Raw genomic sequence first — 27,746 nt, 5'->3', positions numbered from 1 at the left:
CCTCCCTCCACCTACCATGTCCCATTCCCCATTCCCACCACCAACAACCACCACCCCATCAGCCATTGTCACTCCCCCAGCCCGTTCATCTCTCTCCCATTCACCGCTCTCCTAGCCCTATACATCTGCTTCCCATACCATTCTGTCACCCTGTCCACCCTGCCTCCGATCGGTTCCCAACCGATCTGGTTGCAGCTGTCCATAGTCAGTACTGGTATTCAGTGCCACTTCCCCGTGCTGCAAGAGAAAGTGATGAATCCTATTAAGAGCAGCGGGTCTACCAGGTTCCGCTGTGTGAGAAGGCTTCATTAACACTGCAGTCCCATCGCGATAAAAGAGCATCTTCACTCCTGCTATGAAAGGTGGCACAGTCTCACCTCCCGCTAGCGTTCCTCCACTTTATCTCAATGGAGAGGGCAGCACTGAATCCTAACACCACAGCCAGACTAAGGCAGGAACAAAGCAGTGGCCCTGAGGTTGGGCTGTGCAAGATGGGAAAGAGAGGTGCACGGTGATGGGATTCTGAGAGTATTGGAGGGGAAAAACAGATTCAAGTCAAGTCTAGGTTACTGGCAGGTCTTTTTGAAAGAAAAAATCATCTCAACAATGTATAGATGACGATTATGGTGAAGTGAGATATTTGATAACTCCAGCGTTCTTTAGCTTCTTCAAACACAGGTGTTCATGGGAGATATTGTGCACGGAGTTCTGAAAAAGCAAAAGCGGTCATAATTATTAAGTAGGCAACAACCCCAAAGAGCAAGCTACTTATTACCAATATACAAAGACTGAGGAGAAACCACCACACCAGAGTCAGGGCACTGACATGAGTCAAAGGGGTACATTTTCCTGCTCTTGAGTGCAGTGTACAGGGGAAAACAAAGACACCGAGTATTAAAGCAAGGGAGTTATGCTAAACCTTTATAAATTGCTGGTTAGGCCTCAGCTGGAGTACTGTGTTCAATTCGGGGCACCACACATAAGGAAGGATGTCAAGATTTTGGGGAGGATGCAGGGGAGATTTACCAGAACGATGAAAGTTCATCAACCTGAAACTTTAACTCTGTTTCTCTCTCCACAAAATGCTGCCTGACCTGCTGAGTGTTCCTCGCATTTTCTGTTTTTATTTCAGATATCCAGTATTTTGCTTTTGGCTACTAGAATGATACCAGGGATGAGGGACTTCAGTTATGTAGAGAGACCAGGGTAGCTGGGATTGTTCTCCTTAGAGCAGAGAAGATTAAGGGGAGATTTAATAGAGGTGTTCAAAATTATGAATGGTTTTGATAGAGCAAATAAGAGAAAACTGTGGCAGGAGAGTCAGTAACCAGAGGACACAGATTTAACATAATTGTCAAAAAGGAGATGAGGAGAATTCTTTTTACGCAGCGAGTTGTTATGATCTGGAATGCACAGCCTGAAAGGGCGGTGGAAGCAGATTCAATAATAACTTTCCAAAGGGGAATTGGATAAATATTTGAAAAGGAAAAACTTGCAGGGCTATGGGGAAAGAGCAGGGGAGTGGGACTAATTGGATAGCTCTTTCAAAGAGCCAGCACAGGTACGATGGGCTGAATGGCCTCCTTCTGTGCTGTAAGGTTCTATAAAATCAAGCAGGAAAGAGCACATTCTCATTAAGATCCTGCCCAGTTTTCCGTCTGCCCCGGTGAACCAGTCCCAAACTTCGACCTTTTAACCTAGAATGGCAGACAACAAGAACATTCTAAAACTATTGAACATTCAGGTATGGAGAACACCATCGCTTAAAGCAGTGGTTTTCAAAGTATGGGTCGCAGAACATTAATCACTGGGTCCCTTCCCCGGGAGGCCGAGTCCCCCGCCTGCCACGATCGCGCTGGCCTCTGTCCCACGACAAGCTCATCATGAAGAGTCGCCCCGATGCGTCGAGCAACAGCCAGGACGCGCTGAGCCCTCTCACCCCCCCTTACTGCTGCTGCACGCTGCTCCCCGTGGCGACGGGAGAGGGGACGAGACGAGCAGGTGCATTGTGGGTGCCGTAGGCCGCAAGCTGGAGAACAACCATGGCGACCAACATCGAGGAGATCTTCCGGTCTTTTGTGGTAAAGAAGATAAAGGAGATGGAGAACGAGAAGCAGCGGAGATAAGGGTGGTGGGGGCTGTTCGATTTTAAAGAAAGATAGAGTGGGGCGGGGGTGGGAGGAGAAAACAATACAATGGTTTTTGTTTTAAATATAGGTGATATGGTTCACGCTCTCAGTAAATTTTCAACCTGATCCCGGCGGCTGTGAATCCTCCGGGTGAAAATGGGAGACGGACCTGGAGTAACATGTTTATAAAGAGAGATCAGGGTTTCCAGTCCGGAGTTTAATTTCAGACCGTTTTATTCACTCGCCCCCACGTCTTTTGTTGGGCTCAGAAAACAGGCCTCGTCCCGCTGTTCTCCATAAAGAAAACACCCACCACATCCTGGCCCGTGTACTGGGAGCAGCGCGGCGGCCACTCCTTCAACTGATCAACCCAGAGGGCCACAGCAGGCAGCCTGTTTCTCCTGAAGTTTTTTTTAGTGGGGGGGAGCATGTGGAAGTTGACTCCGACTCCTCTTAAGAAGTTTCTTCCTGAACCGCTGAGCTACAGGTCATCTCGTCAGCTTTGCAATGTTCCTTTTTGGAAAATAGGCCTGCACAAAGGACTGAAAATGTAATCCTCCTAAAGGCAATTTAATATTCTAACTATCTAATTTCTGATATAAACTGGATTGAATTGATTTCACCTTGTGCTGTAGCGCTGGCCTCTTTTTAGGAAGTGACCCTGTATTTTTCCCCTGGGGAAACAGTAGCAGTTTACAACCTGAAAGTTCGTTCTTCCACAGATAGCTGGCAAACGTGAACATACCTGACATTTACAAGTTGAAACGACTGTGATCGTTCTTTGACAAACCCTCACGTCCACCCCTCCAAAAAAGTATTCAGAAAGTTACCGTTCAAGTCTTCAACATCAATGTTCTCTCAGCTACTATAATTTCTTTGTGTTATTATATTGAAACTGCCCTGTATTTGTTTTGTACTGGTGTAGATTTGAGACTGCAGCAAGTTGGCAGTATCAAGTTATATTGTCCCACACGCATCACCCAGATTGGGGGAGAGCAGAGCCTCTGCATGTGCTTATCCAAATGTGGGCACAGAGCTGTGTTTACCAGCTGAGAAATTTAGATGCAGTCCAGCAGCAAGGAAAGTCTGGGTTATTTAAAAAAATATATACTTTAATAAGTTAATCCTGAATCAATAATGAAGCTAAACTTGATGCCTGAGCAATCAAACGAGCCGTGCAACTCACCTGTGATAGCACATTGAAAACACGCCTTAGGCCATTCAGTTTGTCATCTTTTGGGAGCAGTGCTTTCAAAGAATATCCACTGTTAAGGTTAGTGTTCTGATGTTACCGTCCACAACAACCTACATGTGCCAACTGGGATTTTTGACTTTGACAGGATTAAAAACAAGAGCGAGAAACCAACTTAACAGCGCTCCTGATCTGCGTGTAGCACTTTCATCTTGCGATCCAGATTGGAACGCGATCATGAACAACCGGCAGACTCACCCATCACATTCAGTACGAGAAACTCAACCTGATCTTTTTTTATATACTCTGTTTAAAATGTTCTTCAAGTAACATCGATGTCTAATTTTAGTTATTACTTGAAGTGAAGTGGGTTAATTTAGCATGTACTGCCCTTTATTGTGATGTTATGCAAACTCTAGTTTTTTGGGTCCCTGGGGTAAGTGTTTTCTGTCACTGGGTCACGAGAAAAAAAAAGTTTGCAAAACACTGACTTAAAGGTACAGTTTGTGTGGTATAGTGTTTCGTTACCAGAGTTAGTCTCCTGCAATAGCATCATTGATGACACACCATAAAATCTGATGTTTCTAAAATCCAATGCAGTTCAAACGTTCACATTCCAAAAATCAGTACCATCACACCCAGGTACATAGCAGTCAGCACATGAAAAGGTCCAATCTAAATATCTAAACTGAGTTTGAAAGATTGGCATGGAGGAGGAACATAAGACACAGGAAACAGAAGTGAGTAAAGAATAAACAATTTTTTTTACTTTGATGAGTAGCAAAGTTTTACTGTTGAATAAAACATTGTTACTCTATATAACACGTGTAACTATATTCTTCCAGTTAAGTTACCACCTCTCTGTACCCTATCCACGTAGGCTTCTGCCCCACCCACAGTACTGAAACAGATCTAACTGAAATTTATCCCTTTCTTTCATTGTCCAGCTCTATGGGACTGCCTTCATCTGGATCCACTCTTACCGATCTGATCAGGGTGACTCCAGCAGTTGTTCCTTTCCCTGTGCCACACCATCACCTCTGGAGTCCCCACAGATCCATCCTTGTACCCCCTTGCCCTTTGGCAACGTCATCTGCGGACATGGGGTCAGCTTCCACACCTATACCGATGACATCCAGCTCTACCTTTCCACCACCTCTCTTGACCCCTCCACTTCCTCTGTGCTGCCAGACTATTTGTTCAATATCCGGTTTTAAATAAGCCCTTATTTCCTCCAGTTGAACAATGGGAGGACCAAAGTTAACATCTTCTGCCTCCACCACAATGTCTACACCCTCGTCACTAACTCCATTCCCTGCTCCGGCCGCTTTCTTAGGGTGAAACAGACAGTTCAGCATCCTGTTTCACCCTGAGCCAAGCTTCCGACCCCAGAACCTCTCCATCACGTAGACTGCCTACTTCCGTTGCTGCCCCTCCATCATCCCAACTGCCACTGAAACCCTCATCCATGTCTTTATCATCTCCAGACTCAACTATTCCAATGCTCTCCTGGCCAGCCTTCCATCCTCTACCCTTCAAAAACTTTGGTTTATCCAAACCTCTGCTGCCCATAACCTATCCTGCACAAAGTCCCAGTTACTCATCACCCCTGGTCTCCCTGACCTACATTGGCTCCTGGTACCCTAATGCCTCAAATTTAAAATTCTCACCCCTGTGTTTAAATCCCACCATGGGATTATCCCTCCCTATCCCTGTAACCTCCTTCAGCCCACAACTGCCCCGCCCAAAGTCTCTGTTCCTCTGAATCTAGCCTCTTGTGTATATCCCTCCATTTTCCCTACAATTAGCGCCTATGCCATCAGCTGCCGAGGCCCCACAATCTGTATTTCTCTCCCTAAGCCCCTCCATCTTTCAATCTCCCTCTCCTCCTTTAAAGACCCTCTTTAAAACTCACCCCTTTGGCCAAGGTTACCTCCACCTCCAATAATGTTTTCTTCTTTGGCTCAGCAGCTGGTTTTCTTTATGCGTCCATGAAGCACCTTGAGACATTTTTCTACATTAAAGGGCTGGAATTTTCATGAGGGTTCTCCAACAGGAGATCAGCAGAACTCCGGGGGTAGTAGGGGCCGGGGAAAAAGGCACAAACACTACAAATGGACATTTACGCCACTTCTCTGGAAGATCCGCAGATCTCCAACTGAAGGTACGGCAAAAGATTGGAAAATCCCATGGAAATTCAGGGCTGTTATATAAATGGAAGTTGTTGTTGCGAAATCAGTCTGAGGCAGCCTGTTCAGCTAAAAACATGATACATGATACTTGAAAGTCGAATATTTTCCATTAGAACATAAGAAGATAAGAAATAGGAGCAGGAGTAGGCCATCCGGCCCCTCGAGCCTGCTCCACCATTCAACAAGATCATGGCTGATCTTCTATCTCAATGCCATTTTCCTGCACTATCCCCATATCCCTTGATGCCTTTAATATCTAGAAATCTATCAATCTCTGTTTTGAATGTACTCAATGACTGAGCCTCCACAGCCCTCTGGAGTAGAGAATTCCAAAGATTCACCACCCTCTGAGTGAAGAAATTTCTCCTCATCTAAGTCCGAAATGGCCGACCCCTTATTCTGAGACTGTGACCCCAGGTTCTAGACTCCCCATCCTCCCTGCATCCACCCTGTCAAGCCCTGTAAGAATTTTGTATGTTTCAATGAGATCACCTCCCATTCTTCTAAACTCTAGAGAATACAGGCCTAGTCTACTCAATCTCTCCTCATACAACAATCCCGCCATCCCAGGAATCAGTCTGGTGAACCTTTGTTGCACTCCCTCCATGGCAAGTATATCCTTTCTTACGTAAGGAGACCAAAATTGTACACAATATTCCAGGTGCGGTCTCAACATGGTCCTATATCATTGCAGTAAGATATCTTTACTCCTGTACTCAAATCCTCTTGTAATGAAGGCCAACATACCATTTGCCTTCCTAATTGCTTGCTGCACCTGCATGTTAGCTTTCAGTGACTCATGTACAAGGACACTCAGGTCCCTTTGAACATCAACATTTCCCAATCTCTCACCATTTAAAAACTACTCTGCATTTCTGTTTTTCCTACCAAAGTGGATAACTTCACATTTTTCCACATTATATTCCATCTGCCATGTCCTTGCCCAGTCACTTAGCCTGTCTATATCTCCTTGAAGCCTCTTTGCATCCTCCTCACAACTCACATTCCCACCTAGTTTTGAGTCCTCAGAAAACTTGGAAATATTACATTTGATCCCCTCATACAAATCATTGATATAGATTGTGAATAGCTGGGGCCCAAGCACCGATCCCTGCGGTACCCCACTAGTCACAGTCTGCCAACCTGAAAAAGACCCGTTTATTCCTACTATCTGTTTTTTTTAATTCATTCATGGGATGTGGGCGTCGCTGGCGAGACCGGCATTTATTGCCCATCCCTAATTGCACTTGAGAAGGTGGTGGTGAGCCGCCTTCTTGAACCGCTGCAGTCCGTGTGGTGAAGGTTCTCCCACAGTGCTGTTAGGAAGGGAGTTCCAGGATTTTGACCCAGTGACGATGAAGGAACGGCAATATATTTCCAAGTCAGGTTGGTGTGTGACTTGGAGGGGAACGTGCAGGTGATGTTGTTCCCATGTGCCTGCTGCCCTTGTCCTTCTCGGTGGTAGAGGTTGCAGGTTTGGGAGGTGCTGTTGAAGAAGCCTGGGCGAGTTGCTGCAGTGCATCCATCCTGAGGATAGTACACACTGCAGCCACGGTGCGCCGGTGGTGAAGGGAGTGAATGTTTAGGGTGGTGGATGGGGTGCCAATCAAGAGGGCTGCTTTGTCCTGGATGGTGTCGAGCTTCTTGAGTTGTTGGAGCTGCACTCATCCAGGCAAGTGGAGAGTATTCCATCACACTCCTGACTTGTGCCTTGTAGATGATGGAAAGACATTGGGGTGTCAGGAGGTGAGTCACTCGCCGCAGAATACCCAGCCTCTGACCTAATCTTGTAGCCACAGTATTTATGTGGCTGGTCCAGTTATGTTTCTGGTCAATGGTAACCCCCAGGATGTTGATGGTGGGGGATTCGGCGATGGTAATGCCGTTGAATGTCAAGGGGAGGTGGTTAGACTCTCTCTTGTTGGAGATGGTCATTGCCTGGCACTTGTCTGGCGCAAAAGTTACTTGTCACTTATCAGCCCAAGCCTGGATATTGTCCAGGTCTTGCTGCATGCGGGTACGGACTGCTTCATTATTTGAGGAGTTGCAAATTGAACTGAACACTGTGCAATCATCAGCGAACATCCCCATTTCTGACCTTATGATGGAGGGAAGGTCATTGATGAAGTAGCTGAAGGTGGTTGGGCTTAGGACACTGCCCTGAGGAACTCCTGCAGCAATGTCCTGGGCTGAGATGATTGGCCTCCAACAACTACTACCATCTTCCTTTGTGCTAGGTATGACTCCAGCCACTGGAGAGTTTTCCCCTGATTCCCACTGACTTCAATTTTACTAGGACTCCTTGATGCCACAATCGGTCAAATCCTGCCTTGATGTCAAGGGCAGTCACTCTCACCTCACCTCTGGAATTCAGCTCTTTTGTCCATGTTTGGACCATGGCTGTAATGAGATCTGGAGTCGAGTGGTCCTGGCGGAACTGAAACTGAGCATTGGTGAGCAGGTTATTGGTGAGTAAGTGTCGCTTGATAGCACTGTCGACGACACCGTCCATCACTTTGCTGATGATTGCAAGTAGACTGATGGGGCGGTAATTGGCCGGATTGGATTTGTCCTTCTTCTTGTGGACAGGACATACCTGGGCAATTTTCCACATTGTCGGGTAGATGCCAGTGTTGTAGCTGTACTGGAACAGCTTGGCTAGAAGCACAGCTAGTTCTGGAGCACAAGTCTTGAGCACTACAGCCGGGATGTTGTCAAGGCCCATAGCCTTTGCTGTATCCAGTGCACTCAGCAACTGTTTTCTGTCTGTTAACCAATTCTTAATCCATGCCAGTATATTACCCCCAATTCCATGTGCTCTAACTTTGTTCACCAACCTCCTGTGTGGGACCTTATCAAAAGCCTTCTGAAAATCCAAATACACCACATCCACTGGTTCCCCGTTATCTCTTCTATTAGTTACTTCCTCAAAGAACTCCAATAGGTTTGTCAAACAAGGTTTCCCTTTCATAAATCCATGTTGACTTTGCCAAATCCTATTATTATTTTCTCAGTGTCCTGTTATCACATCCTTTATAATGGATTCTAGCATTTTCCTTACTACTAATGTCAGGCTAACAGGTCTATAGTTCCCTGTTTTCTCTCTCCCTCCTTTCTTCAATAGTGGGGTATCGCTATTGCTACCTACAATTGCATTGTAGTTTTGTCCAAATATTCTGTACAAAGTGGGTGTCCTTGTACAAGTATAAACTGTGCTGCTCAAACTGTAATAACCCAGTATCAGTTTTCCACATCCATGTACAGTTGCCTTCTTGTTCATATTTTTCAGGTCAAATACAGACTGGCTGCTGGGCTTTGGGAGGGACTATTTTTCAAAGGACACTCCAAGGGATGGTAGGGCTGGAGGGAGGGGCACTCTCAGTCACCGGTGATGCAGCTGTTGGCACCACACCCCTCCCAGAAAGGCCTTTAGACCTCTCTAAAGAGCTCCAAATAGCTAAATCCAGAAGCAACAGTGGTGTTGGGTTGCTGTTTGCATGCTCCTTTAATGAACACATTCCGTCTGCTCAACCAACCATGTCCAGTCCAATTTCATGGTGCTATGTGGTTGAAGCACAACAATGTGCACTTGGCTGTTGCCAGACCACACATTGGCATGGACACTGCCCATGGCCTGCTGAAGTCGGTCCAAACCCTCCTTGGCTATTTTGGGGCAGGTTGTTTCAAAAGGTTGCATCCAGCTTTTGAGGTTGATATTTCCCCTCATCTCCTGATGCAAAAGTTTGAGGTTCCTCTGGGCCAAACCTGAGGAATCAATGACAGGTTAAGAGGTCTTCCTGCCACTCAGCACATGGTGTGGACTGTTCTCCCCAAGGTGGGTACATGTCAAAGGCTGTAGATAATGCTCTCAGAATGGTCTCCACAAGAAATGGAATGGAGCTGGAGGATGACAACCCATCTAAGGAAACAAAAAAGGACAATGTCTACAGTTATGATTTTATGCATACACTGAAGGGATACGATAGACTATTGCACACAGGGCTACGTCCATCGAAGAGACTGTAAACTGTAAGTTAAACTCACCAGACAGCTGCATGATGTTTCAGCTTCAGGTATGAAGATCTCCACCATCTGGTCGTCCAGCAGTTGGACTTCCTTTGGGTTGAAGATTACTACAAAATTGTCCCTTGGCTAATCGAGCATTATACTCACCAAACTTTCCATGTCTTCATTGTCCACACGTATAAACTTCCTCCCACCATTGCACAGAAAGCAAAATATTTGTCTCCTCCTGGCCTCTATTTTTCATCTCGATCAGCAACTTGCAATTTTACTTCATTTCAATTATTAACATACATGATAAAACATAAAGACCCTCATTTCAATACCTGCAACTAGCTTCTGATTAGATGTCTTGATTTGGCACCAGCTGCAATGTTTTGCAAGAGTTGCCACTTATGTACTTAAGAGCTAACTAGGACCCATTACAATCAGGACCTTTTCTAAGAGCTCTATACCTACAGATTAAGTCATCACCTCCTCCACATTCCAATGCTTTGCTCATTGATCCCCAAAATACCCTATTAATGGGCAGTAGCTTTGGGTGATGGATGCTACGGAACTGCTGGGGCTGATTTTACTGGTGTAAGCTGGGTGGACCAGATGGAAAGACTGGTCAGAATTCCATCAGGCCGGATCTCCACTCAATTTACGTCACATAGGCGGAGGACGCCAGCAGTGGAAACCTCAAACAAGCGGGCGCTTCATTTAAATACTTATTTGGGGGTGGGGACCTCCTTCACGCCATTTCTCGATGCTCTGCCGTCCAGGACTTTGGTTCCAAGTAATGCCAATGTGAAATGTGCATCAAAAGTTGATAATGAGACAATTGTAATTGGTAGCTTATTTAAAGAGCACTGTAGGTAAATTGATTCAGCAGTTTGAAAGCGATTCCTGAACCGCTGGCTCTCATGAGAGCCTACCACCCCACAACTCCCAACACCAGTACTGGTACCAGTGGGAATCCGATTATTTGAGGTTTGGTAGGAGAAGATCATCATTGGAAGGATGCCAGGTGTAAGGATCAGTAAGCTCTGTAGAATAGTAAGAAGCATTTAGGTATGCATTGATAGAGGCAAGGGTTAAATTGTATTAAACCACACACTGGACACACTAAGGCATGGCAGCAAGAAGTTAGTTGTAGGATGGTTTGAAAATTGCAAGTTAATTGCTGGGCCAACGCCAAAACGTCTGGTGAGGGGTATGCGAGTGTAAATGAAGAATAGGCCTCTCTGCAATAAATGCCTAGAAGAACAATGGGTGTTCATGTGTGTGGAATGTAAGGAGAACAGTAAACAGGTAATGTCACTGACGAGCATGTGCGAGAGGGAGAAAGTGGTCTGCGTGACCACAAATGTGCTTACGTATTAGCTCTGCATATTTACGGACTAACCGGATGTACTAGCAACCAGCTTACATACTAATACCATGATTACCTTATGTAATTAACCGTATAAAGGTACAGCACACTTTAAGAACTAGAAGGGATGAGACTACCCTGAGCAGTCAGAGGATGCGGTACACGAAGCCCGATGAGTTCTTTGTTTGTGAGTATAATTGATGTCAATCTCAAACACTGCGAGTACTGGGTTGTATTAGTGTGTTTACAAATAACGATTATTAATCACTGTGTTGCTGTTCACTGGGAGCTGGTTTGAGACTGGATGAACGAACATTACTGAGGACCCTCTTCAATAATGGCCTGGTGTTTCTAACACATTCCACTGTCTGAAAGCAAACCCCAGAGCATTTTATAAACACACGTTTAGATGTGCCAGGTTAGAAAAATGTTCTGGACAAAAGAAGCAGTCACGTTTTTGCATTTTTTGACCATTTTTCCACAGAAAGGAGCTGGATTTTTAATAGCAATGGAGTAGAATTATGCAGGGATTCCTCGAACTCCCACCCTAACCTCAGTGGAAGATCGGCAGCATTTCCAGAGAAACTGCATAATTGGCTGCTTACGCCATTTCTCCAGGGTTTCCATCAATCTACCGTTGACGTTACGGTGGGAGATCAGAAACACAGCCATAGAAATTCCAGATGACTGTATATTCTCACAAGCCTAAAGAAGGAGACAATTATATGAAAGGTGGTTAATATGCTAATCGGAAGTTGTTACTCCCAGGCACCAAAAAATAAGCAATTCATTAGTTTGTCATGGTATTTGGAAAGACATCGTTCACCATTGTTTTGGAAAACCCTTTGATCTCTGTCAGTCTGTGAGATGAGCACAGAGTAAGAGCCTTTTAAGAATGGAACATAAATAGCAAGGCTGGCAGAAAATGGCTGCCAAAGACAGGGGTTGCTTTAGTGAGAGAGGTTCTGCCCTGGGCTGTAGGATAAGATGCAGAGGGATTTTTAAAGTTGAGTAAAATGATCCAGTGAAGTGGAGATGGCGGTGCCTATTTTTTATTTTGTATCATTTCAAGAATGTAAGTTGTACCGATTGAATTAAGAGAGCCTGCTCTGTGTATTTCACCATACTGTGGAGTAAAGCAGCTAACAATTCAAGCCAAAGTTCACCTCATCCACTGTTAAATACCTGGATATCCAGTTCAGGTCACAAGAGGTTCTACTGTTACTGCCCCTAGGTCTTGCTACTGTACAGGTAGACTGTAGAGGAGAGATTGACTAGAATGGGCCTATATTCTCTGGAGTTTTGAAGAATGAGAGGTAATCTCATTGAAACATATAAGATTCTAAGAAGACTTGACAGGGTGGATGCTGAGAGGCTGTTTCTCCTGGCTAGAGAGTCTAGAACTAGGGATCAAAGTCTTAGGATAGGGGGTCGGTCATTTAGGACGGAGATGAAGAAAAATTTCTTCACTCAGAGGGTTGTAAATCTTTGGAATTCTCTACCCCAGAGGGCTGTGGATGTTCATCCATTGAGTATATTCAAAGCTGAGATCGATAGATTTATGACATTAAGGGAATCGGGGGATATGGGATAGGGTGGGAAAGTGGAGTAGAGATAGAAGATCAGCCATGATCTTATTGAATGGCGGAGCAGGCTCGAGGGGCCATATGGCCTACTCCTGCTCCTATTTCTTACGTTCTTATGTTCTTAGACCTAGGGCAGTATGAGTCAACTCCCATAAAAGTAAGATGTCCAGACCACTTATGGGAATGGCTGATGCCACTAAACACAAGGTAACTACAGCAGACCTGAATTCAAAACAGAAGCCTTAAAGTAGAATATAAAACCATCCACAGGGATTGTTTCCATCTGATACTTACATACATCAATTTCATATTTAGCCGATCGAAGTAATGAATCGGTGCGTCTTTTTGATTTAACGGATAGCCAAATCCAGCAATGTGGACTTCATCACAATAGTTCAGGGCCATTGTGACAGCTACAAACCCAGTGGTTGGGTGAGCTTTTCTCTGTGGATGGAGAAAGAGATTTATATTGAAATATATATCAAAGCTAAAGGCTTAACAGTGAGACAACATGACTTGGGAATCAGTGTATGAGGGAGAGAGGGGGAACAGAGGAGACCAAAAGAGAATGAGGGAAGGTTCAAATGACAAAGTGATTACGAGAGGCATAGTGTGGAGGCAGGGAGAGAGGGAAAGCGAGACTTTTGAAATGAAGACAGTCTAGTAAAGAACAAAGCTCCATAGTGCAGGCCACTGGGAAGGAATGGGTTTCAAAATATCAAGCATTAGGTAATGAATAGATGACTGGGTTTGCAATGAAGAAAAAGGGATCGAGCAAGGTGAAGAGTTTCATAATTTTGAGGTCCCGAGAAAGAACGAGCAGGAAACAATGAGATGAGTTTTGGCTTCAAGACAATATGAATGCAGGGAGGAAGAAGATAATGCAAATTTGGAGCCTAGGAGGAAAGCTCACATGGGCAATGCCCATAATATTATGGATAAAACAAAAGGGAGACAAGAACCATTACAATGGAGAGTGGCTGCTTCCCCAGGTATGGGAGTAGCACTGAAGTCTTGGACACATTTCTGTCTTATTTTATTTGTCCTGGGGATATAGGCAACACAATATTTATTGCCCATCCCTAGTTGCCTTGAGGGCATTAAGAGTCAGCTGCATAGTGTGGGACTGGAGTTACATGTAGGCCACGGGAGGTAGGAGTGGTAGATCCAGCAGCTTTCATGGCTCACAAAATACCAGATTTATTGAATTCAATTTCACAACTTGCCGTGGTGGGACTTGAACTCATAACCTCAACACAATAACTTGGTTATGTAGTCCAGTACTATAACCATTAGGCTATCATATCCTAGTCATAGCAAGCTAAGAGTCATTTATGGACAATAAATGTTTGATATGAAAGAGGAATCCAGGCTTTCTGAAGAGAACTTTAGTAAGTGTAAAGTGCTGCACATAGGAAGCACATGGGCAACACACGTACTTCATGAATGGTGGTGAAATAACTAAGGTTGAAGTTGAAAGAGACATAAGTGTCTTAGTAGACATGAAGCTCAGCATGGCCAACCAATGCCAAAGCAGAAAACAAAGGCAATAAATGTTGAACTATCCAGCAAAAACAGAAGAATAAAAGTCAGAGGAAGTAATGATCCAAATATGACTGGAGAACACTTTGAGTGGTGGCTTCAATTCTGGTCATCGAGACATAAGGGAGACAATCAAACATTGGGTGCATTACAGAAAAGAGCTTTGTGTTAGAGGTATGAGTTATGAGGAAAGAATGGAGAATCTTGGCCTTTTCAGAAAGGAGGCATCTCAAAGGTGATCTTCAAGAGATATATAAGATTGCAACAATATAGAAAAGGTAAATCTGGAAAGTTACTTTAAATTAAATTGCGAGAGTAAAACAGGGATCAGAGGTTCAAACCAGTAAAACGGCAGATTTAGGACTGATATCAGCAAGTTGTTCTTCACAGAGAGAGAGGGATCAAGACACAGAATAGCCTCTCAGAGAGGATGGAGGCAAAATCCCTGGAATCATTTAAAAACCAATTGGATGCTGCAAGGGAAGGGACTTTAGGCAAATTGTACATGGATGAACGAAGGCTTGAATGGCCTGTCTCATTGTAATTACCTTGTGGTCCTCTGAGATAGTGAGACAGTTAGTAGTATTACAAAAGATTAATTGCACACATATCTGAACCCTGCTCTTTGTTAATCCTCTCTTACACCCTTCGGCCCTCTGATTCTAGAGTATTGTGCACCTTCTCCTTCCCTTTATCACACCATTGGGAGCAGGGCCTTCAGCTGCCTTGGCCCTACTCCTGGAATTCCCGATCTAACCTCCCCACTCCACTTCGCTCTCTACCTTTAAAAGCCTTCTCAAAACTCATTTTTGGCCAAGCTGTGGGTCACCTCTCCAAACTCTCACACCGTACCTCAGGAAGACAAGGGCAGCAGGTGCATGGGAACACCATCACCACCACGTTCCCCTCCAAGTCACACACCACCCCGACTTGGACATATATCGGCCGTTCCTTCATCGTCGCTGGGTCAAAACCCTGGAACTCCCTCCCTAACAGCACTGTGGGAGAACCTTCACCACACGGACTGCAGCGGTTCAAGAAGGCGGCTCACCACCACCTTCTCAAGGGCAACTAGGGATGGGCAATAAATGCCCGCCTCACCAGCGACGCCCACATCCCGGGAATAAATATAAAAAATAAAGCATCTGCTCCTTTATTCCTTTTCTCTTTCTTTCCGTTTCCTTCTAACCCCCTAGGAAATGCCTTGGGACATTCTCGATGTTAAAGGGGATACACTGTTACTTTCTTTATCTCTGGTTATGACAGTATTCCCAGATGCCGGCCACATTTAATAACACACACCCTCAAGTGTCAGCTTGGCTCAGTTAGTGACATGCACACATGAGTCAAAACGTCATGAACCCAAGTCCCAACTTCAGGGCTTCAGCACATAATCTAGGCTGACCCTTCCATGCAGCACAGAGGGAGTGCTGTCTTTCAGCTGAGATATGAAACCAAGGTCATGTCTGCCTGTTCTGGTGAATGTAAAAGATTCCACTGCACTATTTAGAGAAATCGAGGGCTGCTCTCCCAGTATCCTGAAAAACATTTATCCCTCAACACCACCAAAACAGATTAGTTGGTCATTTATCTCATTTGCTGTTTGTAGGACCTTGCTGTGCATAAATTAGCTGCTGCATTTGCCGACATCATAGTGACTACAAATGCAATTGGCTGTCAAGCACTTTGGACATCCTGGTGTTCTGACGGGTGCAAGTGTTCCTTCTTCTTTCTTCTTCATTCTGTTTTTGGGTCTTTTTACCTTTATTACCCTAGATAGTTTTGGCTTGCATGTTTCAGACTACTCCCCTAGGTGAGGCTTGACTCCCTTGAGACCGTTTACACTTATCCTGACCTCTATTAATAGCATGACCAGGATAATGAACAGAAAACCCTTCGGACTGGTTCTATCCTATGTGTCCTCAGGATCCTCCTCGTCTTTGGAAAGCGGCTGTATTAGATCTTGTTTGAGGCTTTAACTGCCATGAACACTAAATTAACTAATGAATAAACAGCAGAAACTTGAATATATGGAGCTGAAATCCCACTCCCGTGCCAATGGTGCAGGCACAGAAAACAGGAGGCAGAGGCTTTGCTCCTGGCTTGCACTTACCCCAGGTTAATCATTGGGCCTGTGGTGTGGGAGGAGTAGCAGGGCCACACTGTTTTGTGTGCGAGCCTCATTACAGGCACCAACTCTATTGATTTGGGGGCAAGTCCTTGCTGCCTCAGATACTCCAACGTGTCATGTCATTGCCATGACATCACTGTGCACCTGTAAAACCTGGAGCAGTACCCTCGTTGGCCATTGGAATGGCTCTTAGAGTGACCCTGTCTGACCTTTTTGTAATCATTTTGGAGAGCTTGGAGTCAATATTAACCGCCCTACGATGGGCGGGAGGAGGTTGGGAGGAGAGTTAAAAATTAAAAATCATGAAACAGCGACTCCAACCTGGCGCATGCGTGCCTGCCACCATTTTTACGGCGGTGGGTTGTGAGCCGTGTCTGTGTCCCGCCCTTGAGATGCGGGTTACTTTATTATAATATTTAAATCAGGCTCCAATAGTGCAGTTGGGAGCCTGATTTAAATTTAACGCTGGCTGGCTGGGTTTCCCAGGACTCAGAAAACCCAGCAGTGGAATGGAGATGGGAGCAGCCGGATCCAGCAGGTAAGTGTATTTCCACCACTGCTTGTGAGCCAGGAGGAGCAGGAGTGCACCCGCCCCCGGCCCCTCAAGCAAACCTTCTGCCGACCGTGGCCTCTCTTTGCTGCTGCCCTGCGATCGTCCAACCCCTCCGCCCCGCCCTCCCCCCCCCCCACCCGCCATTTTATGCTCTGCGATCTTTCCCTCGCTCCCTCCCGATTGCCGGTCCGACTTACCCCCTTCAACCCATGATCTTTCCTGACCACCCGGTCTCCTACCACTGGCTTTCCCACCTGGCAGCCGGCTAGCCTTCAATCTGGCCGGCTGCCGGGTGGGAAACGGAATAAAGAAAAATGACCTCCACATTTTCTGGATATCCCCCCACAACTGCACTCTCCCACTCCGTCCCTACTGTTGGCCAGGAGCTGAAGTAACCTGAGATTCCCAGCTGCTGACACACAGGCAAAAGCAACTTTTGAACTGAAGTAACCTGAGTTCAGTCGCTGGCCTGAGCTGGCTGGAACCGGTTTGAATTAGCTAAGTTTTGTGAAAGACAAAGGAGATGTGATAAGACACAAGTCCTTATTTAGAAAAGGAGTAATGAGATAATGCTACCTACCAACGGGAGAGAGAGACAACACAGCTTGAAGAGATAAGATTCGGAATAAGAATGAAGAATCTGGGGCGTGGAGCCAGAGCGAAGACTCCGGAGACCAACCATTGCGGAAGTGGAAGAACCTATGTCAGGGACGTAGAGACGACGTCGAGAGAGAAAGAGAGAACGGAACGTCTGGCCAGCGTCAGCTCTCCTTTTCGGGTATTATCCTTTATATTCTGTGACCACTCAGGGAGTGTCAGAGAAACCTAGTGGGTGTGCGTTTAGATCCTAGTTTGGGTATAAAACTGTATAACCTGGTGCAAACTGCATGTCTATATCTAACCAGACGTTTTTGCTATATTTATATGATCTAACGGCGTGAATAAAGCAAATTGAGAGTTAAGAGAGAATTGACTTTTCTCTTTGTACTAAGCCAATAACCGTAACCGGTAACTACAAATATCGGGGCCATTGCTTTTGACCCTTAGATTCTTGGCATCGCACTTTTGTTCCATCACACTTTATTCAGATTGGATCTTTAACTCGTTCCCTGCACTTTGTTTGAATTTAACTTTTGCTCCCCTTCCAGTCAAAGTACAGCACTCGTTGGGTGCTTTGAGCTTTCCTTTGGAATTCCCCTTGCCCTTGGGGAGCTGGAATATGAATTTTTTGATGTGGCTGGCAAGGCTGGAATTTATTTCCCATCCCTAGTTGCCCTGGAAAGGTTTGATGCAACTGAGTGGTTTGCTCGGCCACTTCAGAGGGCAGTTAAGAGTCAACCATGTTGCTGTGGGACTGGAGTCACATATAGGCCAGTTCTGGGTAAGGATGGCAGGTTTCCTTCCCTAAAGGGCATTAGTGAAGCAGTTGGGTTCTTTTCATATCTGCTGATACCAGGCTTTTTATCCAGATTCATTTGAAGCTGAATTCAAGTTCTCAAACTGCCATGTGTGGGATATGAACTCATGTTCTCTGTTTTATTAGTCCAGTAATATAACTATTACAGCACCGGACTATTATAGAAATTTTAAAGCCAGGAACCAGAGGCAGGACATCAGAGTAAGGTTCAGCAGGGCTATGCGGATCCAAGTTGCCATGTGTTAAACCCACACAATGGTGACCTGATCACATCTGAAGAGCTGTGCCTTCACCAGAGAGGCAGTCACAGAACTTTGCCACCTTCTGCAAGTGTGTCCCTCCAAACCTCCTCTATGATTGGCACAGCTCTGCCCGTGACGGTGACGGTCACAATTGCCTCGAACTTTTATGCCACAGGCTCATTTCAGGAAGCCAAAGGTGACATGTGTCAGATCAGTCAATCCTCTTGACAGTTGAATGAGGCATAGATTTCCAGGGCCAAAACCTTCATCAGTTTTCCGAAGGCTGAGGAGCATCTATCGGAGAGGGCTCATCACCATTTCAGAACGGCAGGATTCCTGAAAGTGAAAGGCCCATCAATGCAACCAAAGTGGCCATATGGGCCTCTTCCAACAAGGCTATTGCATTCATTAACAGGAAGGGATTCCATTCTATGAACGTCAGAACATCAGAACTTCATCATGCAGGTAAATGCCAGGTATCCTCGAAGTTGCTGCGATGGATCCATTCTACACCCACCCCACCCACCTCCTTATTTCAAGGTGGATCAGCCCTTGGGATATCATCTTGATCCCTAGCTGATGACACCAATCGGAACAGCAGCCAAAAGAAAATATAATGGAGGCACAAGGAACCATATCATAGAATCAACAGCATGGAAAGAGGCCATTTGGCCCATCGAGTGTTTGCGGGCTCTTTGAAAGAGCTATCCAATTAGTCCCACTCCCCTGCTCTTCCTCCATAGCCCTGCATTTTTTTTTCCTTTTCAAGTATTTATCCAATTCCATTTTGAACATTACTGTTGAATCTACTTCCACCGCCCTTTTGGACAGTGCATTCCAGATCGTAACAACTCGCTGCGTAAAAACATTTCTCCTCATCTCCCCTCTGGTTCTTTTACATAGAACACAAAACTGAACTGCTCAAGGAACTGTCTGGATCGATCTGGGGGCAGCAGCTGTACAGTCCTGAAAAGTGCCCACAGTGCCTAATTTTAGTGTCCAGGGAGGACTCATTGTGCAGCAAGGGCAGGAGGCCAGTCACGAAGAGGGTCGAAGAGGCTGGAACAATGAGGCAGAACCTGCCAGTTCCACCCGAGTATTAACATGCCCAGGAAATCCGCCAATCGATACTCGAGAACAAATTCGCACAAAATGTTCAAGCTTTTGAGCACACGATATTCTTGGATTAAGATCCGCACGAACTGTCACGCCCAACCCCATGGAATGTCATGACCCCCAGACTGTACCTCACTCAACATCAATGCAAGTCCGATCATATGCTAATGCAGGAAGATCTACAGACACAAATGAAACCCCAGCACCAAGTTCAAGTGTAAATGTGTTCAAATCTATTGAGAAGAAAAATGTACTTCTTGCGTGGCTTTGCAAGTGTTGGATCTGCCATAGATGTTCTCCCTGGTTCAGTGATGGTCACTTCTGTAGATGGATCTCGTGTCTCTTACATTCGGGAGCTCTACGTTCGACCGTACTGTCCAGTATGTAGTCATATGATAGCAGAACCCAGAGGGTGTAACAATGGGAGCCTCTTGTTACATGAACTGGTTGTGATGATCTTCACACGTGCATTTTTCCAGTCTTCCAGAACGCAATCTGATTCCCACTTTAATGAGATGAGATGTATTGCGAGTCCATGAGTCAGTTTATTTTGCATTTGTTAAGTGAACAAATAGATAAATGTTGCAAGTAATTCCCAAAATATGACTTGATCTCGTATCCCTTCTCAGATCAAGCAATAATTACGCCTCATAGAATCTTAGAATCTTACAGCACAGAAGGAGGCCATTCAGCCCATTGTGCCTGTGGTGGTTCTTCAAAAGAGCTGTCCAATTAGTCCTATTCCCCTGCTCTTTCCCCACAGCCCTGCAAATTTTCCCACTTCAAGTATTTATCCAATTCCCTTTCGAAAGCTACTATCCACCCGAGGGTCTTAAAAGAAGTGGCTACAGAGATAGTGGATGTGTTGGTGGTAATCTTCCAAAATTCACTAGATTCTGGAAAGGTCCCAGTGGATTGGAAAACCGCAAATGTAACACCCCTATTCAAGAAAGGAGGGAGACAGAAAGCAGGTAACTATAGGCCAATTCGCCTAATATCTGTCATTGGGAAAATGCTAGAATTGATTATTAAGGAAGTAGTAGCAGGACATTTAGAGACTCAAAATAAAATCAAGGAGAGTCAACATGGTTTTATGAAAGGGAAATCGTGTTTGACAAATTTATTAGAGTTCTTTGAGGAAGTAACGAGTGGGGTGGATAAAGGGGAACCAGTAGCTGTAGTGTATCTGGATTTCCAAAAGGCATTCAATAAGGTGCCACATAAAAGGTTACTGCACAAGGTAAGAGCTCATGGTGTTGGGGGTAATATATTAGCATGTATAGAGGATTGGCTAACTAACGGAAAACAGAGAGTCGGGCTAAAGGGGTCATTTTCAGGATGGCAATCTGTAACTAGTGGGGTGCTGCAGGGATCGGTGCTAGGGCCTCAACTATTTACAATCTATATCAATGACTTGGATGAAGGAAGCGAGTGTACTGTGGCCAAATTTGCTGATGATACAAAGATAGGTGGAAAAGTAAGTTGTGAGGAGGACACAATGGGCTCAGTTTTGAAATGGTGGCAGGTTGGCAGCGGGGGTAGGGTTGGGGGGGTGAAGGTGCACGTGGCAAACCCACATAAACAAAACTTACCGTTTCAGACACGATCGCATGATGATAATTAATGTGCTCTCCAGGTTTCGCATTCGGCATCCAGCCTTTATTTCAAGGGGGATGGAGTATAAAAGCAGGGAAGTCTTGCTACAACTGTACAGGGTGCTGGTGAGACCACACCTGGAGTACTGCGTACAGTTTTGGACCCCCTTATTTAAGGAAGGATATACTTGCATTGGAAGCGGTTCAGAGATGGTTCACTAGGTTGATTCCGGGAATGGAAGGGTTTTCTTATGAGGAAAGATTGAGCAGGTTGGGTCTATACTCACTGGAGTTTAGAAGAAGGAGAGGAGATCTTATTGAAACATATAAGATTCTGAGGGGGCTTGACAGGGTGAATGCTGAGAGGATGTTTCCCCTCATAGGAGAATCTAGAACTAGGGTCATGGTCTCAGACCAAGGGGTCGCCCATTTAAGACGGAGATGAGGAGAAATTTCTTCTCTCAGAGGGTTGTGAACCTTTAGAATTCTTTGCCCCAAAGAGCGGTGGAGGCCGAGTCATTGAATATATTCAAGGCTGAGTTAGAGAAATTTTTGATCAGCGAGGGAGTCAAAGGATATGGGGAAAGGGCGGGAAAGTGGAGTTGAGGCCAGAATCAGATCAGCCATGATCTCATTGAATGGCGGAGCAGGCTCGGAGGGCCAAATGGCCCACTCTTGCTCCTGTCTCTTATGTTATGTCCTTATATTGAATCTGCTTCCACCACCCTTTCAGGCAGTGCATTCCAAACCATAAAAACTCTCTGCATAAAAAAAATTCTCCTCATCTCCCCCCCGGTTCTTTTGCCAATTAGCTGTGTCCTCTGATTACTGACCCTCCTGCCACTGGAAACAGTTTCTCCCTATTTACTCCATCAAAACCGTTCATAATTTTGAACACCTATATTAAATCTCCCCTTAACCTTCTCTGCTCTAAGGAGAACAACCTCAGCTTCTCCAGTCGCACCACATAATTAAAATCCCTCATCCCTGGTACCATTCTGGTAAATCTCCTCTGCACCCTCTTCAAGGTCTTGACCCTTTCCGTGGGCTAAAAGCATCCACTTTCCTTGTATAGTCTTTTTCTCTGAAACCTGACCAGCTGCCTAAGCTTAGGCCGGCTTTCTTCTTAAAGGAGACTTGCCTCCTCCCTGTCTCACTAGACGGCCTTTGTTAGAACTGACCCTGAACATGTGTTTGTCTCTTCTTTTGTTCCCTGGACAGGAAATTGGGGGAGGAGAGTTCAGACTCTGGCCTAACCTCTGCCCAGTAAAGCTGAGTCAGTAAAACTGCCAATTAAATTTGCTCCCCAACTCACCCTGCCCGAAATCATGGAACTCGACATCTGGGAGCTGGCTCTCTGCCCAATGTCCTGCCGCCACCTGCATTTGCTCCTCCTCACCCAGTGCTCCCTGATCTACCTCGGCACCTTCCCTTGGAATTGATATTCCCTGGCTGACGGAGTGAGTGACGCAGCACGGTGGGAAGTAGATGGACCATCTGCTGCTGCTCCGGCAGCCCTACAGAAACAGCGCAGAAAAGCATGAGACCTTACTGTTGGCAAACTAGCTGCAGATTCTCCATAGAAAACACTGACTGCACTTCAAAAACAATTCCGTGACGCGCTTTGGGACCTCCTGAAGACCAGAGAAGCCTTTATATAAACGTGTTCTAGTCTCAGTTAGCCGATGTAATTGATTCCTATTTAGAGGACATTTTGGTAGCCACCGACATAATGTTCTAGTGTCAGGCAAGTTGCCTATTGGTAGAATGCAAGAGTGAAGGATAAATTTCTGGATGGAATAGAAGTACGGGAGAATTCGGCTTCTTGCTTGCAGATTCACATTTTCCACAATGGCGACCATGGATGGCAGCCCATTATGTCCAATGGTGTGCGAGCGGTTTCAGATTCGTAGGATCCCCTCCAGTTTTCAGCCTTCCCCTTCAATGGTGGGTTTCCTTTGGCTTCCATCATAAAGACACTGATAAAATACTGTTTCCTCATGCCCACCATAGCTATGTAATTGGTGCGCCTTTCAAAACAAGAGTGCCAGAACACTCAGTATACAGGTGGGTATTGGGAGACTTGTCGTGGTCCCATCCTCCATCAGCGAGAGGTTTACAAGGAAGATGAAAGAACTGTATTGCCTAAATTTGGGTTGCCTTGATTATTAGAGCAAAAATAAGAAGGTATCCCAAGTGAGCCTGCAACCTATTGAGGTGAAAGTTTGTGTGTACATTGTTAAGAGGCAAGTACAGGTTAGAAATTGCTATTACAAGGAGTCGTTGAGGCGAATAGCATAGATGCCTTTAAGGGGAAACTAGATAAACACATGAGGGAGAAAGGAACAGAAGATTATGCTGATAGGGTTAGATGAAGAAGGGTGAGTGGAGGCTCGGATGGAACATAAACACCAGTTGGGCCAAATGGCCTGTTTCCGTGCTGTACATTCTGTGTAATTCTGTGCACAACAGATACTTATCTTCGCAAACGTCAAGGTGTTGAATTTCTTTATTATCTGTGAGGGTGGCGTCTTCATTGCAAACACTGCATTTGCCCACTCAGCCTCCTCCTCCCTCCTGACCTCCTTGACACCATCTCCCTCAGGGCCTCCAGGACTCTCAATGAAAAGGGAGCTGTCCTCCTACCCCCAATCCAACAGAAATTAGATACACTGCAGAAAAAACAAAACTGGACAATTTGCAGCCAACAGGAAACTTTACGGAGCTGCACTTCCTCTTTGAAACTGCAGCCCAAGAAATCCCGCCCTCCCCGAGCACTGCACTCCCAGCAGGTGATGCAATTTACGCTGTGAGTGCTGCAAGGGTTTGCAAATGTGGGACTTCAGAAACCTAGAGAGATTCACTCGGTGCACTGGAAACTCTAAATTATACTGGGAGTCAACGGGTGTCCAATGCACTATCGCCCGTTATACAGAGATTCAATGGATCCACTATCGCCCGTTATACAGAGATTCAATGGATCCACTATCGCCCGTTATACAGAGATTCAACGGGTGTCCAATCCACTATCACCCGTTATGCAGAGATTCAACGGGTGTCTGATCCACTATCACCCGTTATACAGAGATTCAACGAGTGTCTGATCCACTATCGCCCGTTATACAGAGATTCAACGGGTGTCCGATTCACTATCGCCCGTTATACAGAGATTCAACGGGTGTCCAATCCACTATCGCCCGTTACACAGAGATTCAACGGGTGTCCAATTTTTTTTTTTTATTCGTTCACGGGATGTGGGCGTCGCTGGCAAGGCCGGCATTTATTGCCCATCCCTAATTGCCCTCGAGAAGGTGGTGGTGAGCCGCCTTCTTGAACCGCTGCAGTCCGTGTGGTGACGGTTCTCCCACAGTGCTGTTGGGAAGGGAGTTCCAGGATTTTGACCCAGCGACAATGAAGGAACGGCGATATATTTCCAAGTCGGGATGGTCTGTGACTTGGAGGGGAACGTGCAGGTGGTGTTGTTCCCATGCGCCTGCTGCCCTTGTCCTTCTAGGTGGTAGAGGTCGCGGGTTTGGGAGGTGCTGTCGAAGAAGCCTTGGCGAGTTGCTGCAGTGCATCCTGTGGATGGTGCACACTGCAGCCACAGTGCGCCGGTGGTGAAGGGAGTGAATGTTTAGGGTGGTGGATGGGGTGCCAATCAAGCGGGCTGCTTTATCTTGGATGGTGTCGAGCTTCTTGAGTGTTGTTGGAGCTGCACTCATCCAGGCAAGTGGAGAGTATTCCATCACACTCCTGACTTGTGCCTTGTAGATGGTGGAAAGGCTTTGGGGAGTCAGGAGGTGAGTCACTCGCCGCAGAATACCCAGCCTCTGACCTGCTCTCGTAGCCACAGTATTTATATGGCTGGTCCAGTTAAGTTTCTGGTCAATGACTCCCAGGATGTTGATGGTGGGGGATTCGGCGATGGTAATGCCGTTGAATGTCAAGGGGAGGTGGTTAGACTCTCTCTTGTTGGAGATGGTCATTGCCTGGCACTTATCTGGCGCGAATGTTACTTGCCACTTATGAGCCCAAGCCTGGATGTTGTCCAGGTCTTGCTGCATGCGGGCTCGGACTGCTTCATTATCTGAGGGGTTGCGAATGGAACTGAACACTGTGCAGTCATCAGCGAACATCCCCATTTCTGACCTTATGATGGAGGGAAGTTCATTGATGAAGCAGCTGAAGATGGTTGGGCCTAGGACACTGCCCTGAGGAACTCCTGCAGCAATGCCCTGGGGCTGAGATGATTGGCCTCCAACAACCACTACCATCTTCCTTTGTGCTAGGTATGACTCCAGCCACTGGAGAGTTTTCCCCCTGATTCCCATTGACTTCAATTTTACGAGGGCTCCTTGGTGCCACACTCGGTCAAATGCTGCCTTCATGTTAAGGGCAGTCACTCTCGCCTCACCTCTGGAATTCAGCTCTTTTGTCCATGTTTGGACCAAGGCTGTAATGAGGTCTGGAGCCAAGTGGTCCTGGCGGAACCCAAACTGAGCATCGGTGAGCAGGTTATTGGTGAGTAAGTGCCGCTTGATAGCACTGTCGACGACACCTTCCATCACTTTGCTGATGATTGAGAGTAGACTGATGGGGCGGTAATTGGCCGGATTGGATTTGAACATAAGAACATAAGAAATTGGAGCAGGAGTAGGCCAATCGGCCCCTCGAGCCTGCTCCGCCATTCAATAAGATCATGGCTGATCTGATCCCAACCACAAATCTAAAGAACACAAGAAGTCGGAGCAGGACCCGGCCACATAGCCCCTGGGCCCTCTCCGCCACCCACAGGGCATTGACCGATCCGAACTCAGCTTCATGTCCAATTTCCTGCCCGCTCCCCATAACCCCTAATTCCCTTTACTTCTAGGAAACTGTCTATTTCTGTTTTAAATTTATCTAATGATGTAGCTTCCACAGCTTCCTGGGGCAGCAAATTCCACAGACCTACCACCCTCTGAGTGAAGAAGTTTCTCCTCATCTCAGTTTTGAAAGAGCAGCCCCTTATTCTAAGATTATGCCCCCTAGTTCTAGTTTCACCCATCTTTGGGAACATCCTTACTGCATCCACCCGATCAAGACCCTTCACAATCTTATATGTTTCAATAAGATCGCCTCTCATTCTTCTGAACTCCAATGAGTAGAGTCCCAATCTACTCAACCTCTCCTCATATGTCCGCCCCCTCATCCCCGGGATTAACCGAGTGAACCTTCTTTGTACTGCCTCGAGAGCAAGTATGTCTTTTCTTAAGTATGGAGACCAAAACTGTATGCAGTATTCCAGGTGCGGTCTCACCAATACCTTATATAACTGCAGCAATACCTCCTTGTTTTTATATTCTATCCCCCTAGCAATAAAAGCCAACATTCCGTTGGCCTTCTTGATCACCTGCTGCACCTGCATACCAACTTTTTGATTTTCTTGCACTAGGACCCCCAGATCCCTTTGTACTGCAGTACTTTCCAGTCTCTCGCCATTAAGAAAATAACTTGCTCTCTGATTTTTCCTGCCAAAGTGCATAACCTCACATTTTCCAATATTATATTGCATCTGCCAAATCTCCGCCCACTCACCCAGCCTGTCTATATCCCCTTGCAGGTTTTTTATGTCCTCCTCACTCTCTACTTTCCCTCCCATCTTTGTATGGGAGATTTGGCAGATGCAATATAATATTGGAAAATGTGAGGTTATGCACTTTGGCAGGAAAAATTGCCCAGGTATGTCCTGCTTTTTGTGGACAGGACATACCTGGGCAATTTTCCACATTGTCGGGTGGATGCCAGTGTTGTAGCTCTACTGGAACAGCTTGGCTAGAGGCGCAGCTAGTTCTGGAGCACAAGTCTTCAGCACTACAGCTGGGATGTTGTCAGGGCCCATAGCCTTTGCTGTATCCAATGCACTATCACCCGTTATACAGAGATTCAACGGGTGTCCGATTCACCATCGCCCGTTATACAGAGATTCAACGGGTGTCCGTTTCACTATCGCCCGTTATACAGAGATTCAACGGGTGTCCAATGCACTATCGCCCGTTATACAGAGATTCAACGGGTGTCCGATTCACTATCGCCAGTTATACAGCGATTCAATGGATCCACTATCGCTCGTTATACAGAGATTCAATGGATCCACTATCACCCGTTATACAGAGATTCAATGGATCCACTATCGCCCGTTATACAGAGATTCAATGGATCCACTATCGCCCGTTATACAGAGATTCAATGGATCCACTATCGCCCGTTATACAGAGATTCAATGGATCCACTATCGCCCGTTATACAGAGATTCAACGGGTGTCCGATTCACTATCGCCAGTTATACAGGGAGTCAATGGATCCACTATCGCTCGTTATACAGAGATTCAATGGATCCACTATCGCCCGTTATACAGGGAGTCAATGGATCCACTATCGCCCATTATACAGAGATTCAATGGATCCACTATCGCCCGTTATACAGAGATTCAATGGATCCACTATCGCCAATTATACAGGGAGTCAATGGATCCACTATTGCCCGTTATACAGAGATTCAATGGATCCACTATTGCCCGTTATACAGGGATTCAATGGATCCATTATCGCCCATTTTCAGCCACTGCTGAAACTTACAATCAGCCCTATTGCATCAAACTTAGCTGGACATGAAAGGTCTGAGTTAAGTT

The 27,746-nt window shown here is 45.9% G+C and overlaps 1 protein-coding gene across 1 annotated transcript in view; it reads right to left on the bottom strand.

The window, feature by feature from the left end:
- Positions 1–424: 424 nt before the first annotated feature.
- The window catches only part of LOC137301342 (CMP-N-acetylneuraminate-beta-galactosamide-alpha-2,3-sialyltransferase 4-like), a gene marked incomplete at its 5' end in the record, with an annotated part of 65,750 nt that continues 38,428 nt past the window's right edge, over positions 425–27,746 (bottom strand). Inside the window, 2 exons of the mRNA XM_067970789.1 lie at positions 425–708; positions 12,774–12,923. Coding sequence (XP_067826890.1) covers positions 622–708; positions 12,774–12,923 — 237 coding nt within the window. The remainder of the gene's footprint in view (positions 709–12,773; positions 12,924–27,746) is intronic.

The sequence above is a fragment of the Heptranchias perlo genome, chromosome 33 (genome assembly GCF_035084215.1).
Source record: "Heptranchias perlo isolate sHepPer1 chromosome 33, sHepPer1.hap1, whole genome shotgun sequence".
NCBI lineage: Eukaryota > Metazoa > Chordata > Chondrichthyes > Hexanchiformes > Hexanchidae > Heptranchias > Heptranchias perlo.
Note: the sequence above shows the minus strand (reverse complement) of the source record. Positions and strands in the feature narration are given on the sequence as shown.